Raw genomic sequence first — 18,473 nt, forward strand, 5'->3', positions numbered from 1 at the left:
TCACAACAGGAATACATAGATAGCAGACCAGCAAAGAAATGCCACAAAATAAAATACACACACTCATAGCACACCCACAGATCATTTATTCTGTAATGGACAGGGATGATATCTGTCCTGGTGTGGCATCTGTCAGCCTTTCATTCCACAAACTTCCATTCCTTTCCTTTTTTTTTTTTTTTAATTCAGCTCACACGTACACTTATTTCGGCTGGAAGAACCAGATCATGCCAGCTTAACCCTGATGTTCTGCTGAGATTGTGAGATTGATTTGTGCAAATGTAATAATAGTAAATTCGGTAACACTTCATTTTGATGGTCTATCTGAGTATTAGTAGACTGTGTGCTTAAAATCTGTTGATATGCTCCTTCAACAGACATTAAACTGACTATAAGAAACTTTGCAAGTACATGTCAACTTACACTAACCCTAACCCCAACCTAAGACTCTACTTATAATCTAATGAGAATTAGTTGGCATGTAAATGCAATGTAACTTAAATTCAACAAGCAGACTATCAAAATAAAGTGTGATCGTAAATTCAAAAGTATTTTCCCTTCAGATTTGAATACCGAAAGTTATTCAGAGCTACAGTATCAACCCCCAGTAGACAGTCATTACTAAATCTGTATCTCCCTATTTAACCATAAAATAGACATTTTTAATTTAACGCTGGGTGATTAGCACTGTTACTTTACAGCAAGCAGGTCACTGGTTTGAGTCATTACTGTCCCAGCTGGGTGCTCAGGTTGACATGCCCTATAGGTGAATTGGATTAACTAAATTGGCCGTAGTGTGAGTGTGTGAAAATGAGAGAGTGTATAGGGGCAATTCTTCAACTACTGGCACTTTTAGCCTTGTGAAATGAACATGTTCAAAATTAACGTAGCATAGCCTCATAAGTTTAAACAATTTGTCTAGTTTTAAGATCTGTAAGTGGACAAACTTAGATATGAAGAGAAATTGTTAATATTTAACATTTTTTACATCGTGAACTGAACAAATGTCATTTCCACCACATCTCAATATACAGCTTTTATTTCTAAATGAAATAAATTATGCATTCAAACATTTTCTAAGATCATTTTTGTATCTAGTTTAACCAATCTTTCCATAATATATAATAATTATTCATTTGTCAAATTTGTCCCTTAGGACCAATTGCTGAACTGTACTCCTGCCACACTTGGCATTTCTGTGTGGAGTTTGCATGTTTTCCGTGTGTTTGCTTGGGTTTTCTCCAGGTGCTCCGGTTTCCTCCACAGTCCGAACACATGCGCTATAGGTGAATTAGGTAAGCTAAATTGTCTGTAGTGTATGTGTGTAAATGAGAGTGAATGGGTGTTCCCCAGTGATGGGTTGCAGCTGAAAGGGCATCTGCTGCGTAAAACATAAGCTGGACAAGTTGGCGGTTCATTCCGCTGTGGCGACCCCTGATAAATAAAGAGACTAAGACGAAAAGAAAATGAACTAATTAATAATTCATTAGTATGGTGTCGGACCTCCCTTTGCGGACAATATACCATCAGTTCATCTTAGGAATGACAGATACAAGTCCTGCACAGTGGCCAGACGGATTTTGAGATGTTCTTCTTGCAGATTAGTGTTCAGGTTTACTTAGTGATGCTGCTAGAGGAAAACCTTTCCTGACTCATTCCCCCACAATACCCCATAGTGCTCAATAATATTTAGTTCTGGTGACTGTGCAGGCCATGGGAGATGTTCAACTTCACTTTCATGTTCATCAAACCACTCTGTCACCAGTCTTGCTGTGTGTATTAACATCCTGATACACGCCACCGCCTTCAGTATTGGGCCTAGGGAATGCCATGATATTGCAGCCCAAACCATCACTGATTGCCCCGATGTTTTACTCAGGGAATCAATAGTCTTGGTGGGATGCTTCTTTGGGGCTTCTCCACACCATAACTCTCTCGGATGTGGAAAAGACAGTGAAGATGGACTCATCAGATAACAAAACATGTTTCAAATTATCCACAGCACAAGATTTTGGCTGCTGCACTATTGAAATAGGCGTTTGGCATTGGCACAAGTGAGCAGTTGGACATGTATATAGTCCCTGTGGAGGTCCCAACCAACACTTTTGATGGAAACAGGAGAGTTGAAGTACAAATTTAATTCTGCAGTGAGTTTAGCAGCTGTGATTTTATGTTTTTTTTTTGGATGCAATCGGTGTAAGGACCCGGATATCCCTTTCAGATAGCTTCCTCTTGCGTCTATAGTTACTTCGGTTGGATGTGGTTCTTCTTCTTGGTGGTTTGCTGACATTACTCTGGATACCGTGGCTCTTGATACATTATAAAGACTTGCTGTCTTAGTCACATATGTGCCAGTGAGACGCACACCAACAATTTATCCTCTTTTGAACTCTTATATATCACTATATGACATAATGTTGTGTCCATCGCAATACTTTTTGCAAAACTGTGCTATTACTCTGGAAATCAGACCTTCACACTCTGCTCTTACTGGTGGAATTAAGATGAATGAAGACTGGCCACCAGCTGCTCAAATTTAGCCATGAAAGCTCCAACACTAAATTGGCCAGTGTTTCAGTGTCTTTGTCTAACCCCTGTACTTTTGCAATCCATATTAATTGTGTTTTGAAACCATAAATGTCATTTCTTTTCCAGTGGTGACAGGAGTGGAAATGACATTTCTATAGTTTATTGTTAAAAAGTTAGAGATAGCTTCACTGATTAGCTTTGAATTGATACTAGCCTTTCATGTATACAAAATACACTTTGTCTACACTTTGGTTTTTAAAAACACTTTTGAAGGTACAGCATGTTTGGAAATGACGTAGAATAAATGTATTTCCTTATCAAGTAATATTTACCTTGATTTTTCTTTAAGTGTTGTTGATAAAAATTTAAATTCCCTGTATCTTGAACATGTGCTCAGATGGCACTATTCATTTTCATAAAAAACAACTAAATAATCTTTCACACAAACTTTTTAAAGCGAAATTTCAGTGTTGTGGTGGAAAGGACACCGATACTGTGTGACAGCTATATTCTGTATAAAAAATAATATTGATAATAGTCTCACAATAATAACTATAAAATATTTAACTTATTTCACTAGTGCTTCATTAAGATACATTAGAAACCAGATGAATAATATTTTAAAATGTTATTTTCATTGTTGAAGTTTAAAACTCTGGGTGTTCGACAAGGCGAAAACAGTGATTTTGACACCTAAAAGATTAAATAATATGAAAAAAATAGAATAGAAAGCTATTACATTTTTTAAGTAGGTTTTATTGTTAGTTTGACAAAGAAAAGGGAATTTCATCAAAATTATATATATTTTTGGATATATGATCAAAGGACTTAAAAATGCCCATAGTTGAAGAATTGCCCATGGGTGTTTCCAAATACTGGATTGTGGCTGGAAGGACATCCTCTGCATAAAACATATGCCAGAGTAGTTGGCGGTTCATTCCGCTATTGTGACCCCTGATAAATCAAAAAATGAATTACAAAAACAAATTAATAATATAAGCAATGTCCAAAGAATATGAATTCAGTAAAGTGAAAGGTTATGCTAAATATGTAACTGATTATAATTGTAACCTTCACTGTTAATAAATGTAAACTGAACATTCTGTCATAAGCTACTTGCTGTTCCAAACTCAAAGGCATTCAATCATATTTAATAAATTTTATTATTATAACTTTTTTATTGAATCTTTTTGTCACAATTTCTTGCAATTTCTTCAGTTTTCTACCCTTTCTCAGTTCTGCCTTCCAGCAGTCCATTCATTTATCAACACTCACTTAATGAATCTTAATCTGTACTGCAGCCTAACATCAAATATAAATTTGTTTAAGTGTCTCTGTGTGTGGAAGATTGTGTGTGAAAGAGGTTTAGGTAGGTTAATATTCATTGAGCCCCAGTAGAGCTCTGCTGCGCCCTGAGCTTGACATAGACATAGAGACTGGTGGACGGGTGAAGAGGTGGCAACACACAATAAGTGAAATACAGAGAGGGGTCGGCGATGGGCTTTGAAGATGTGTATGAAATGAAAACAGACAAGGAGGTCTGGAGGATTAGTTTGTGCGTGTCTGAATGTGTCTTTGCCTGTTACCCTCATACTATACAATATATTGAGGGCTGTGCCTTGATGTCATTCTGTTGCATCCACAATGATTTTTTGCTCATATTTCATGAAGGATTTATAAGAGGGAAAAGCGCTTTCACACATATGAGCTTTCTCACCATCCTGTCTCTTTGTATTCCTATAATTTAGGCTCAATCTGTCTTGTTAATATATTTTCCTTTGCTGTGTTTGCGCACGTTGTATATTTCAAGAACAACATTTGATTCTGTGAAATCTCATTGTTTTCTTTGCTGAATTGTTCAAACTAATTCAACACAGTCATTCTAGTTTCCTTGTCATATCAAATGTTCTTTCTAGCCTCTCTCTCTCTCTCATGACATGGGGCTCTGCATTAGTTCTTTTCCTAGGGTGACCCAGAATTTACTGTGAGCACTAGATATGTGTTCCAAGCAGACCACAGCATGAAATCACTGTCAGTGCTCGTCTCTGAGTGTGCGCAAAGTGAAAGTAGATCACTGACCCGTGGCAGTATTTCTGGTGATGGCAGGTTTCTCCTAATTCAGACCACTAAAAAATCTGTTTGCTATTTACATTTTCTGACAATACTTTAGATTAATTAGATCCCAGATATTCTTTATAAATAGAAGGGGGGAAAATATTACTTAGGGTTGATTAGGGTCATTTTCATGATGTCGTGTATGAAATGATGATCAGGTGTTTTCAAGCTCCAAAAAATGTGCCATAAAATTAAAATGACTCTGTATGACAAGTTTAAAGCCACGGTATCTTTGTGTAGGGGCAACGCAGTGGCGCAGTAGGTAGTGCTGTCATCTCACAGCAAGAAGGTCGCTGGTTCGAGAAACGAGATGACAGTGTTACCCACTGCGCCACCGTGGTGCCCCAAAATAAAAAATGTAACTTTAAAATATTCAGCTCTATTATTTCTCTAATACTAGATGAACACAGTACTCAGGTATACAATTCTGCATCACAGATAGCAAACATATCTTGACTTGTCTGAGCATGCCTTGTATGAATATGAGGGAACGTGAAAGAGATTCTAGAGTACATTTTTTGTAATTAATGAGAAAAATTGGTTTGTTAAGCTATAGTTTGTTGCAAAAAATTGTAATAATAGCAAATAATGGAGCTTTTGTACACTGAAAAAAAAAGTTGCAAAACTGTTGCAAACAATTTATTTGTGTTGAATTTAAACAAACAAATTAAATTTAATAATGTTCAACTTAATTTGTTTGTTTAAATTCAGCCCAAATAAATTGTTTACAACCATTTAACGTAAAAACATTGAGTAAATCCAAGGAATCATCTTTGAATAATTTTTTTCAGTGTAGTTTTTAGATTTAGACAGCCTTGATCATCAGTGTCTGTCTTACAGGTTTGTAACAATGTGAAGTTAAAATAATGGTGACAAAATGTCGTTTTGTTGTACCTTTAAATATCAAACTTCAATTGAATCTTTGAAGAGTAACTTTGAACTCTATGAACAGTCTGTGAAATTTTCAACATAAATACTCTTAGATGAATTTGTATTTTTCTATTATTATTTGTTTATTATTTGTTTATTCCCCCCAAAAACGGTAAAACTTTATTTTGATGGTCCATTTGAGTATTAGTAGACTGTCTGCTTAATATCTGCTGATACTGCTCCTTCAACAGACAAGTAACTGACTATAAGAATCTTCACAAGTACATGTCAACGTACACTAACCCTAACCCTAACCTAACAGTCTACTTATAATCTAATGAGAATTAGTTGGCATGTGGATGCAATGAAACTTAAATTCAACAAACTTAAATTCAACAAACAATCAAAATAAAGTGTGACCAAAAAACTACTCTGATCATACCTTTTGGTATGGTTGAAGTAAGAATTATTAGCCTCCCTTTGAATTTTATTTATTTATTTTTATAAATTTCCCAAATGATGTTTAACAGAGCAAGGACATTTTCACAGTATGTCTAATAATATTTTTTGTTCTGGAGAAAGTCTTATTTGTTATATTTCAGCTAGAATAAAAGAAGTTTAATTAAAAAAAAATAAACATTTTAAGGTCAAAATTATTAGCCCCTTTAAGCAAATTTTTTTTTTGATAGTTTACAGAACAAACCATCTTTATACAATAACTTGCCTAATTACCCTAACCTGCCTAGTTAACCTAATTAACCTAGTTAAGCCTTTAAATGTCACTTTGAGCTGTATAGAAGTGTCTTGAAAAATATCTAGTCAAATATTATTTACTGTCATCATGGCAAAGATAAAATAAATTAGTTATTAGAAATGAGTTATTAAAACTATTATGTTTAGAAATATGCTGAAAAAATCTTCTCTCCATTAAACAGAAATTTGGGAAAAAATAAATGGGGCTAATAATTCAGGGGGTTAATAATTCTGACTTCAACTGTATAACACTCGAGAGAAAAATAACCCCAGCTGATGTTCAGTGCCTCTCTCTGTGTCCGGTCATATCTCGGGAGTCTACATTTGTTTTTTTAACTACTTAATGTAAAGTCATCATAGATTTTGAATCAACAATAACCCTTTTTATGCACAGGCTTGGACACACTTTTTGCTGTGTAGTGACAATTTGCTTGATGTAAATTATAGCTATATAATTGTCAGTATGGCCTTCAGCCTCTCAGTAAGTGTGTGTGGATGTTCATTCTGTGGCATCCCTAACATTTATGCTGCAACAGAGCCTTATCATCAGTATGCTTGCCATGTACCTAATTTTACCATGGGGGTCCTTTGCTCTAACCTCTTTCTACCACTGTATCTATGAAAACTACATTACTGAAAAATACAGAGGTCTGCTGCGTTTCCTCCAGTTCTGCTCTGAAAATAGTTGGCATTTAGATGCAGAAGCTGTAATTGTTTTAATTGAAAGGAAAATCATGTTACTAGTTTGTAATTTAGGAACTTTGCAAGAGGACCACACAGCAGCATAATCATATGCGATTATATGTATGCGTATGATTGATTTACATATTCAGAGAAATGTTTGACTAATGAAAAAAAATGTCTATAAACCATGTGAATTTGCAAAGTTTCACTTCAAGGTGCAGATATGCTAGATAAGATGTGTGCTGCATATATATCAACATTGTTTTACTGTTACACCCATGCATCTGTAACCTTTAAAGTGATAGTTTTTAGTTAGTAGTTACTCTAAGATGAAAAAATGAACACTCCTTCAAACCATAGTCACGCTCGATCAGATATTTGATTAATTGTTTCATAATTATTAACATAATGACAATTTTATTGGAGGCGTCATGGTGGCACAGTGTGTAGCACGATCACCTCACAGCAAGAAGGTTGCTGGTTCGAGTCCCAGCTGTGTCAGTTGGCATTTCTGTGTGGAGATTGCATGTTGTCCCCGTGTTCACGTGGGTTTCTTCTGGGTGCACCGGTTTCCCCCACAGTCCAAAGACGTGCTATAGGTGAATTGGGTAAGCTAAATTGTCCTTAGTGTATATGTGTGAATGTAAGAGTGTATATGTATTTCCCAGTGTTGGGTTGTGTAAAACATATGCTGGATAAGTTGGCGATTCATTAAAAGCTGAAAAGTGTGAATGAATGAATGAAAATTTGATTGCATTAAAAAAGCATTCTGCATATTCTCTTCAATCTTACTATATTTGCCTGATGTACAGAACCTGACCTATCTTTGCTTTCATGCATGCTCAGGTATGCAGATTTATTAAAAAATTAGAGTTGACTAGTTTTTTTTTTTTTTTTGCAGATTTATAATTTTTCAAGAGTTCACACTTAGATGATGCTCGACTATGATAGCAGGTTTGGCATGCTGTCCCGGGAGAGAACCCTGAGCTTGCAGATAGATGAGCCCAAGGTTCCCGCCTGGTCAATGAGCATTAGGAGGGATACGAGATCAGGAGTTTCTCGAGTGCCCCCTTTTGCTATGTATGCATTAAGTGCTTGTGACTGTATTACGATTCACTTATGTACATGTTTTTAGACTGTGGGAGGAAACCGGAGGACCCGGAGAAAACCCACGCAAACACAGGGAGAACATGCAAACTCCACGCAGGGAGTGCCGACTGGCTCAATTAGAACTTGAACCTGTGGCCTTCTTACTGCGAGGCAGCAGTGCTAACCACTGAGCCACCGTGTTGCCCGATCATGAAAGAGGAGGAGGGAGAAGGGAAGGATGGGGGGGTTTTCCAAAAACGAAGATAAGGAATGAAGTTTAGGCAGGATATTTATAGTAGTTTTAGAATGATCTGATAGGCTAGCTAATGATTAGCAATGAGGATCAGCTGTAGTCAGTCATATCACGTGCTCCTCTCGAAATTAGTTTGTGAAACTTCACTTCAAGAGTTCACACTTAGATGATGCTCGACTATGATAGCAGGTTTGGCATGCTGTCCCGGGAGAGAACCCTGAGCTCGCAGATAGAAGAGCCCAAGGTTCTTGCCTGGTCAATGAGCATTAGGAGGGATACGAGATCAGGAGTTTCTCGAGTGCCCCCCAAAATGCTACCTAACTCGGGACAGCAGCCGTGTATTCGGAGAACGCCCCCCAAAGGCAAAAAGGGTGGTATATCCGGCTGCTGGATATAACGGTAGGAAAGGAAGAAACGAGGAAAAATAGAGATGTATAATATATACACGTACATATAAGTATGCACATGCACATACATACATACATATATACATACATACATACATACATACATACGCACACACACGTACACACAAACATATACACACACATGCATACGGACACGTATGCATAAAACAGGTTAGTCTAGGGCCTGGGAGGGGTAGTGACGTGACTCGAGCTCGAAGTCACAGCTCCGGCGGTTGAGCTATTAAAGGCTGGCTCTAGCAGGAGTCGGGGAGAAGGGAGTGGGCGGTGAAGACACCTGCTAGAGGGTGAGATTGAGGAGGCCAGCATAATGTATGGCATGCGTCCAGGTATATGGGTGTATGTGATCGCATATATACATCAATAGCGTATACATGCGTGTATATGCGGACTCTCATGCAAATGCGCAGTTGCCTGCTGCATGCATATGCGAATGTAGCTGGGCCGGGAAAGGGGTCAGTGACGTGACTCGAGCACAAAGTCACAGCCAAGCAATTGAGCTATCAAAGGCGGGTTCTAGCGGGAGTCGGTTGGTGGTGAAGACTCCCACTGGAGTGTGAGCTTAGGGGTGCCAGCATAATGTATGACGTGTGTCTGAACACGTGAGTATAAGCGGACGCATATCTACGTCATTCGCATGTGCATGTATTGATGTGCAAAAGCGTACGCGGACGCGTACTCATTGCTGCATGCATATACGAATGTAGCTGGGCCGGGAAAGGGGGCAGTGACGTGACTCGAGCACGAAGTCACAGCACGGGCAATTGAGCTATCAAAGGCGGGTTCTAGCGGGAGTCGGTTGGCGGTGAAGACTCCCACTAGAGGGTTAGCTTAGGGGCGCCAGCATTTTTTAAATTTTTTTATTTTTTTATAGTGTGTAACGTGTGTCCGAAACACGTGAGTGTAAACAGACATACGTCCACGTCACTCACATGGGCATGCATGGATGTGCAAAAGCGCACGCGGATGCGTACTCGTTTGCTGCATACACATGCGAATGTAGCTGGGCTGGGGGGGGCAGTGACGTGACTCGAGCACGAAGTCACAGCTCGGGTAAGATGAGCTATCAAAGGCTGGCTCTTACGGGAGTCAAGGAGTAGGGGAGACTCCTGGGAGCACTGGGTGGCGGGGAAACTAAGGAGCTTGGATAGAAGGAAGCATAGTTGGAAGGAAAAAGGAGTATAGGCTATATTGCCCATTTCTTTAAAGCCAATAGCTGTAAAGCTTCAATCTAGGCAAATTAGACTCTTGATGTAAGATGATGAATTCATCTGGAAGGGGTCATTTTAGCTGCCTTGAGGTGGCTTTGGTTGAGGCGGATATATGATTTGAAAGCGTCAGAAGACCACCTTCCTAGTGTTGTATGTGCTGTTGTGATAATCCATTGTGTGCTGCTGTGGTGGCGGATCCAATTCTAATTGAGTGTCTGGAGTATGATTCTGGTCAAAAGCCTGAAATGCGAAGGACTGCTTTTAGGTGTTTTTTGAAACCAAAGCGTGTAACTGGGTGGAATGAGTCATCTATGAAAAAGGGGGAGAGGGGGCTGGAGGGTTTTCTTTTAACGCATGTATGCTAGGAGTGCTTGAGGCAAATGTAGGTCAGCTTCTGCCATGATCTCTGAAATGAGAAACAAGAAAGAATCAGAAATGAAAAATTTTCTACAACATTGTACATTTACAGCAGGCATAATGAATTGTTTTAGCTGTAATCTTAAGGGCATGGGAAATTGTGAATGGAAGTGCCTTTTGTTAGTACATGGTATGAAAGCTTTATTATCACAGTGTACAAGGATGGTAGAGGTGGGCATTTGTCCCTCCACAAGATGGCAGCTAGCTGTAGAGCTGAGGATATTGGGTGTGACTTGTCTGGTGGTCCTGGAAGTGCCTCTTGAAGACTGAGTAGGTGAAGTGATAGTGGAGTGTTAACCTTATTTATGATATAGAATTTTTTATTTTATTATTATTATTATTATTATTATTTTTTTTTTTTAAATACTAATATATTTAATACGGAGTCAATGGATGAAACATTACTCCATTTTTTAGAAAAGTTCTCCTCCTATTCATAGCAGTCAAGCGGGAAGTTAGTTTCTTTGTCGTTTTCACATCCAACCGACTTGCCATTATAAACTTGCATATATAACCAGCGAAAGCTAATGGTAGAGGAGAAAACTCTCAAGGTTTTAAAATACTCCTTTACAGTGTCACAAAATAAAGTTTTAACAGTTTTTAGGCAAGAACGTAGTTGATTCAAACTCGAATCGGCAGTTATTCACAAAGATGGCGCGTCTTTGACGATGTGCCTCGGATTATGCGAACTCTGACTCCCAGCATGCCAGCGGGAGCTTCGTCATCACCACCCCTGCCGAGAGCAGCTTTACTTCAGACAGTCCATCTTTTTAGTCTTTTAAATCGATTTTTTTTTTGTTTACCAAATTGCTTAACGTTATCTTTGTTTCCTATTACTTGCATTTTGTACTTTGTGCTTGTATAATGTCAAGTGTAGTTTAATAATTCTGATAATTAAAGACACGAGTCTTTGTATAATAACTTTGTATAAATAAGTTTACTTTTATGGTTATTTACGTTTATATTTTATTAAATCATAAATATTCATAACAATATTAATTATAGGGCCATGCTTTATATAATTAAATGGTTTTATTGTTAATGTACAGTGAAACTGATGAATCCATGGTTAGGTAAGTGACATTATAAGTACACTGTCATTCCATTTGTGTCCTTACGTCCTCAGTAGTTCGTTCCTCCAAGTGTGAACTTGGCAAGTCTGAACTTTCAATGACGCAAGTCCAATTTTTGCATACTTGGTAATGAGAAACAACCTTTATGTATTTACGTGATGAATCACTATAGCGTATTACGATTGCTAATACGATAGCTAATAAGCAACTTTCAGAAGTTAATTTATTTATTTCATTTATTTATTTATTTTTTAATTATAATTATTGTTATTATTATTATTATCATAATTTTTTATTATTTATTTTATTTTAATATTTTTTATTTATTTTATTTTCTTTATTTATTTATTTTTTATATATAATAATTATTATTATATTCGCAGTCTTTTGGAGTCATTCATAGCAGTCGAGGGTGAGGGCTGGACCATCGCAAGTTTTGGTAGCTCATTGGATGGTGGCACTTCTTTCAGCTATTGGTTCAATGGAGTGTCAATCAAAAGTACCAAAGGTCGGCGGCCATTTTGTTGACCAAACTTCACTAGTGTTTATGTTTGGAAGGCTGTTTTAGTGAACGCACTCCAGCGACTAGTTTTGATGACATGGCTTTCCATGGATGTTTATCAAAGAATAAAGATGTTGTGGACTAATGTCTTACGGATTGCCTGGACCTTTGCAATCAAATTATAAGCTGTTGGAATGTTATGGATCTGCGGAAAGACGGGAGGCTTGAGAGGTGAGTTTCTTTCATTAAAATCATTCTATACATGAGTTAGATATTGTTTGCGAGGCTTGTCCTTTAAGCATGCTATATACGTTACCACAAGTGCACCGATAGGATAGCAGTGACAGTTTGGCTTTGTAGCCATGGTGTATATCGTCGGTGTCTTGGGAGTTTAGGCAGAGTTCGTGGACGGTGATCGAGTTTTTGGATTAATCTTGCTGGAGAATAGGGTTGGAGAATATGTGTTGTGTGAGGCAGTTGAAGAGGAAGTTTTTTTAGGTTGTTGAAGTTATAGTTAGAGATATGGTTATTGTTGTTTCTTGAAGAAGAAGTAGTTGTTGTTGTGGTGGTGGTGGTGGTGGTGGTGGTGGTGGTGGTGGATGTATTTGGCTGATGCGAAGCAGTTTTCCATTTCCAAAAACGAAGATCTTTCCAAAAACGAAGATAAGGAATGAAGTTTAGGCAGGATATTTATAGTAGTTTTAGAATGATCTGATAGGCTAGCTAATGATTAGCAATGAGGATCAGCTGTAGTCAATCATATCACGTGCTCCTCTCGAAATTAGTTTGTGAAACTTCACTTTTGCAGATCAATAATTTATACTATAAATGTGTTTCTATCGGGCCTCATGGTGGCGTAGTGGGTAGCACAATCGCCTCACAGCAAGAAGGTTGCTGGTTCCATCACCAGCTGGGCATTTCTGTGTGGAGTTTGCATGTTCTTCTCATGTAGGCATGGGTTTCCTCCAGGTGCTCCAGTCGACATTTCAAGTGGATCAAAACCAATTTTTCATCCAAGTTGTCCTAAAACTATTGTTTTATTGTTGTATTGTTGTCCTAAAAACACCTATTCTTGCCTTTGGACAATTTTAATAAACATTTTTTGATCTACTTCAAATGCTGACTACTGTATATTACAGCATTAAAATGTTTTTTTTTTTTTTTTTTTTTTTTTTTGTGAGTTAAAACTAAAATGTCAACCATGAGATTTTTTTTCATAGTGAGGTGTTAATGAAATTAATAAAAGCGAGCTGAAGGAATGCATTAGGCAGGTTACTGTTTATTGTTTGCTTTTTTAATTCATTTATTTACTTTTAATTTGAAATGATGTTAATGAACATATATATTTTGGCATTATTCCTTTATTCATTTTCTTTTCAGCTTAGTCCCTTTAGTAATTAGGGGTCACCAGAGAGGAATGAAATGCCAACTTATCCAGCATATGTTTACGCAGCGGATGCCCTTCCATCTGTAACCCATCACTGGGAAACACCCATACACACTAATTCATTCACACACATAAATTATGGCCAATTTAGCTTACCCAATTCACTTATAGGGCATGTCTTTGGAATCTGATGGGAACCGGAGCACCTGCAGGAAACCCACACTCCACATGCACATGCCACACAGAAATGCCATCTGACCCAGCTGAGGCTTGAACCAGCGACTTTCTTGTCTACATCACTGCGCTACCTTGTTTTGGCATTACATTTTGATAATTTAGTTAGTAAATATGATAAAAATGAGGCAAAGCTTAATTATATAACATCACAGTCTACTGTTTGGTATACATTTAAATTTAAGTATTTGTGTGTCAGATATTGTAATCTACATTTTTTTTTGAAAACAGAAGGCAGAAATCCCCCTATAGCATTCCAGGGCTATGGGCAACTGGCTACATCAACTAGAGTTACCCAGCCTTAATTCATCCACATACGCCCATCGCTCACTTATACAAACTATGGAGCTCCTTAATTAGAAGGCAGATGTCCAGGCAGAGGGAGACCGCAGGCCTGTTGTCCCAGCCCTGATTAGAGCCTTCACAGCTGCCTCCTTGCTTTCTTGAGCCCCTGGAGCTTCTGCACAGGGCCAAGGCCTTCTCCCCAATTCAGCATCTTTTATTATGCAAGACAAAGTCTGCTGCATTAGGTTTATGAGTAGAGCTGGCCAGTAGCTTGCTATACAGTACACTAAAACTTTGATTGGTCTGCATTGAAATACATCTAAATTAAAATGCATAGTGATATGATTAATTGTATACTTTTAAGTTACCCCTTGCCACAGTTTAAGGTCCTGTGCCAATTTGTTACTGTAAATGCAAAAACTAATTTGGTTTATGATGAGATGGAATCTCAAATATTACATTTGGACATATGGGCCAATATTCGTGAGTGTGCATTGAATAAAAAGAAATAGAGCCAAAGATAGTTCTTCCTTTCTCATTCTCAGTTAACGCAAAGCAACTTTTTATTGATCGTATAAATATTTTTTGGTCACACTTTATTTTGATGGTCAGTTTGTTGAATTTAAGTTACATTGCATCTACATGCCAACTAATTCTCATTAGAATATAAATAGACTGTTATGTTTGGCTTAAGGTTGGGATTAGGGTTAGTGTAAATTGACATGTATTTGCAAAGTTTTTTATAGTCAGTTAAATGTCTGTTGAAGGAGCAGTATCAACAGCTATTAAGCAGACACAAAAGGACCTACAAATAAAACTGGAATACTCAAGTGGACCATCAACATAAAGTGTTACTGATTTTTTAAATTATATTTAATTTTATTCAGTAAAGACATATGTTATACTTATACTGAAGCAACATTTGTACTATTATACATAAACTGTGTTTCAAATAAAAGCTGATCATTTCATTCCTTAATCGTAAAAAGACTAAACTATATAAAAAAAAACAGTTCTTTTAAATTGTAATAATATTTCACAATATTACAATATACATCATAAATGCCTTTCTGATGAGCATAAGATATTTTATTATTTTTTTCCAAAAACATCAACTCACATTTTGAATTGTAGTGTTGCACCTTGAATGGTAGAGCATATGCGAGCCAGTACTGGGAAACACCCATAAACTCAATTTTAGTTGTTACCCAATTTCCCTATAGCACATGTCTTTAGACTGTAGGGGAAACCGGAGCACCCAGAGGAAACCCACGCGAACACGGGGAGAAAATGCAAACTCCACACTGTTGAGCTCCTTATCATGAGAAGATTGTTAGTTCAGTTCAATTGCATATTCTCAATTGCATAGTTTGAGATGTTTTTATTTCTAAAATAGAATAGAATAGAATAGAATAGAATAGAATAGAATAGAATAGAATAGAATAAAATAGAATAGAATAGAATAGAATAATGTTATGGATTTGGTCCCCCTCACTTGTGAAATGAAGGTTTCACCCCTGGTGCAAGAAATCTATGTGTTAGAGCACTTCCTATGACACTATTGGCTCCGACAGATTGAACCTAATTAAAATTTATCACACACATGGGTTATTAGTTTTTTCTAGCTGCTTACACACGTTTTCAAAACAATGTCACCTTTATTCAAAACTCTACACACAATTCTCCAAACTGCATGCACAAAATGCAAAATGCCTCACATCTCCTTCAAAATGAAACACTGCATTTAAAATGCCATAAACATAAAGCATTTGCATCAAATGGCAAACACTTCTTTTATAATATAACACTTTTGGATATATCATGTCAACACATGTTGTTCTAAATCTAAAGCTCTTTGCTCTTTAGGCTTATATCTACATTTCAATACAATGTTTTACAGTGACAGTAATCTAGTGAGTGGAGTAACAAGTACACTGTAAACACCAATCACATGTAGAAACAGAAAGAATTTATTAGGCCAAACATTACTGTTGTTTATAGCATAAAAAAACATAAACATACTGTATGAAAAAAATGTAAAAAAAAAAAAAATGTAAAAGTAAAATAAAAATAAAACACATGTAAAGCAAAAGTATGTTCTTTAGAGTAAAGAACACAATTGTGTGTGTGAAGGGAGTCTCAGGGGGAGAAGCATCCATTGCCTGAAAAAGCGTCATGTGGGCATAGGGTTGGTCATCATACACTTTACATCAAAAGGCTCGGAAAAATTCCTCTATTCTTTTAGAATTTATGATTTAGGATTTAGAAATGGAGAAAATGTGGTAGGTACAAAACTACAAATTGTGGATGTGGATTTATTAGCGATCAGTTAAGAAATTAGTGTTTCCACATTTGAGGAGCATGTGTGTACGACCTTGTGAATAAGTGTAGCAATTTGATTTGATGTGTTTGGAAAAGGAAAGCAAGTAGCTTCCTGTTAGATTTTTGTGTTTTAGGTAGAGAGTTGTGTGTAGCGTTTTGAAAAAAAGTGTTTTATGCAATTGAAAATTGAGTTCAAGGCTGAGAAATAGCTTCTGGTTTGGAAGATTTGAGATATTGTTTTGCATTTTGAGTGAGAGGTTTCAGAAACCATTTGACAAGAAAAGATTTTGTTTGTAAACAACTGGAAAAATTGTAAACACTAACTCAATCTCTTGATTGACACAACTTGTCTTTTTTCCTTCTATTTCTGTCGGTATTCTTTGTCTGCTCATTCAGATAGTGAAAATCGATCAATGTACTTGTGCTTCAAGATAAAACAGCGTAGCAAATGCTTGGTTATCAGGGGAATATCTCATTGCATAATTAAAACAAAGCTTTTATGACTGCGTATATCAGACCCACTTAGGTTGCAGCCAATAACCTAAGCACTGAACTCATCTAACACCTCATTTAATGCAGGGTATGTAATGAGCTTTTTTGTATTCTGCCTTAAGCCTTATCTCTCCCTTGAGAGTCTCATCCTGAAAGTTTATTATCTCTAATCTGGACCCTTGTTTCCTGGATTTATGTGTGTGTATATTCTGAGTATGATTTGGGATTAGTCTTATTACTCGTTTTGTTTTGCTATTCATTTTGAATGTGGGCTTGTGATTATCCAACAAACATGGAACCTACGCTCTGTTTAACTTTGCTCAGTTTGAGTTTAGATGCCATCCCTTAGTTCGTTTTACTTCTTTTCCTGTTTGTCATCTAAATTCCTTACTCCTAAATTGGAAGTGGCTTAATTAGCACTGCAGAGACAACAAGTCGTTGAGGCGTTCCCTGACGATTAACTTCAAGTGACAGCATGTGCTTGTGTGTGCTGTTCTGTGTTTAAAGGAGATGTCAGACCCAAAGAGACATGGCAAGAGGTGCAACATTGAGCGAGAACAGAAGAAGATAACACAAAGTGAAAGAAAATAATACACTGTCTGCTGGATTGAAGAGTTCTTTATCAATATGATAAGTACCACCTAAACTGTTTAGGGAGTTACTGAGAGAATGTTTTAGGAGATTGGCCAGAGACTGTAGTTACAGAGATCTAGTCTATGAAAAAAAAAATAGACTGGTAAATGAGTAAATAATATAAGATTAAATATAATGGGGTATGGGGGTTAGCGTTTTCACCTCACAACAAGAAGGTCGTTGGTTTGAGCCCCGGCTGGCAAAGTTGGCATTTCTGTGTGGAGTTTCTTCCCATGTTGGCGTGGGTTTCCTCTGGGTGCTCCGGTTTCCCCCACAGTCCAAACACATGCAGAAGGTATAGGTATAGATAGGTGAATTTAATAAACTAAATTGTTCGAAATGTATGTGTGTAAATGAGAGTGTGTGGGTGTTTCCCAGTGATGGGTTGTGGCTGGAAGGGCATCCGCTGTGTAAAAACTTATGCTGGATAAGTTGGCAGTTCATTCCGCTGTGGCAACCCCTGATTAATAAAGGGACTAAGCTGAAAAGAAAATGAATGAATGTTACAGGGGAAGTGTTATCATTATTTACTCATCTTCATGCATGGTGAAGGCTCAGGTATGCTATCATTCATGGTGTTTTGCTATGCATTTTTGAATGAATGAATGAATGAATGAATATTTATTGTCGTTGTTTATGGCACAATTAAACTGTACAGCTTACAAAGTATTCTGAACTCTGCACCAGTTTGATACAAGTGCAGAATCCCAAATGTGGACTTATTCAGTTTACGCATTCACATTCACCTCACACCTGTGCTGTTGTACTGTCCACACAAACAGAGGGACTGACCTGCATACGGAGACCTCCAAAGACACCTGATGACAAAAAAAAAAAAACTGAAAGAAAACTGCATCATAAGCACAGAGCAAATACTGTATACTTTTTACTTTTGGTTTCATAAAACATTGGGGATGAAGTACTTAAATCAAGTTTAATACATAGCCTATAATATATTACAAAAATGTAAAAACTACAAAGGTTTGTGCATAAAATTTACAATACATAAAATACATACTTTAAAAGGGAAGATGCATGAATATTAATTTGTGTATTTTAATTGTTATTTTTAGATTATGTTGTTTTTAAATAAAACTTTCCTATTTACACAGTGTAAATATTTAAGAATTATTCAATTCTCCAATTCAAAGTATCATTTTACTCTTAATATTTATGAAATTTAGTGGAGTAAAATGTGC

At 36.9% G+C, this 18,473-nt stretch overlaps 1 protein-coding gene across 3 annotated transcripts in view; it reads left to right on the plus strand.

Moving 5' to 3' along the window:
* The window catches only part of slc8a4b (solute carrier family 8 member 4b), a 130,221-nt gene that overhangs the window by 61,697 nt on the left and 50,051 nt on the right, over positions 1–18,473 (plus strand). The window contains exon 1 of one of the 3 annotated variants that reach the window (XM_056462249.1): positions 11,975–12,152. The exons of the other annotated variants lie outside the window; for them this stretch is intronic. Coding sequence (XP_056318224.1) covers positions 12,121–12,152 — 32 coding nt within the window. The 5' untranslated portion in view covers positions 11,975–12,120. Of the gene's footprint in view, positions 1–11,974; positions 12,153–18,473 lie in introns of those variants that run through there. 3 annotated transcript variants of the gene reach the window in all.

Source organism: Danio aesculapii, chromosome 7 (genome assembly GCF_903798145.1).
Source record: "Danio aesculapii chromosome 7, fDanAes4.1, whole genome shotgun sequence".
Classification (NCBI taxonomy): Eukaryota; Metazoa; Chordata; class Actinopteri; order Cypriniformes; family Danionidae; genus Danio; species Danio aesculapii.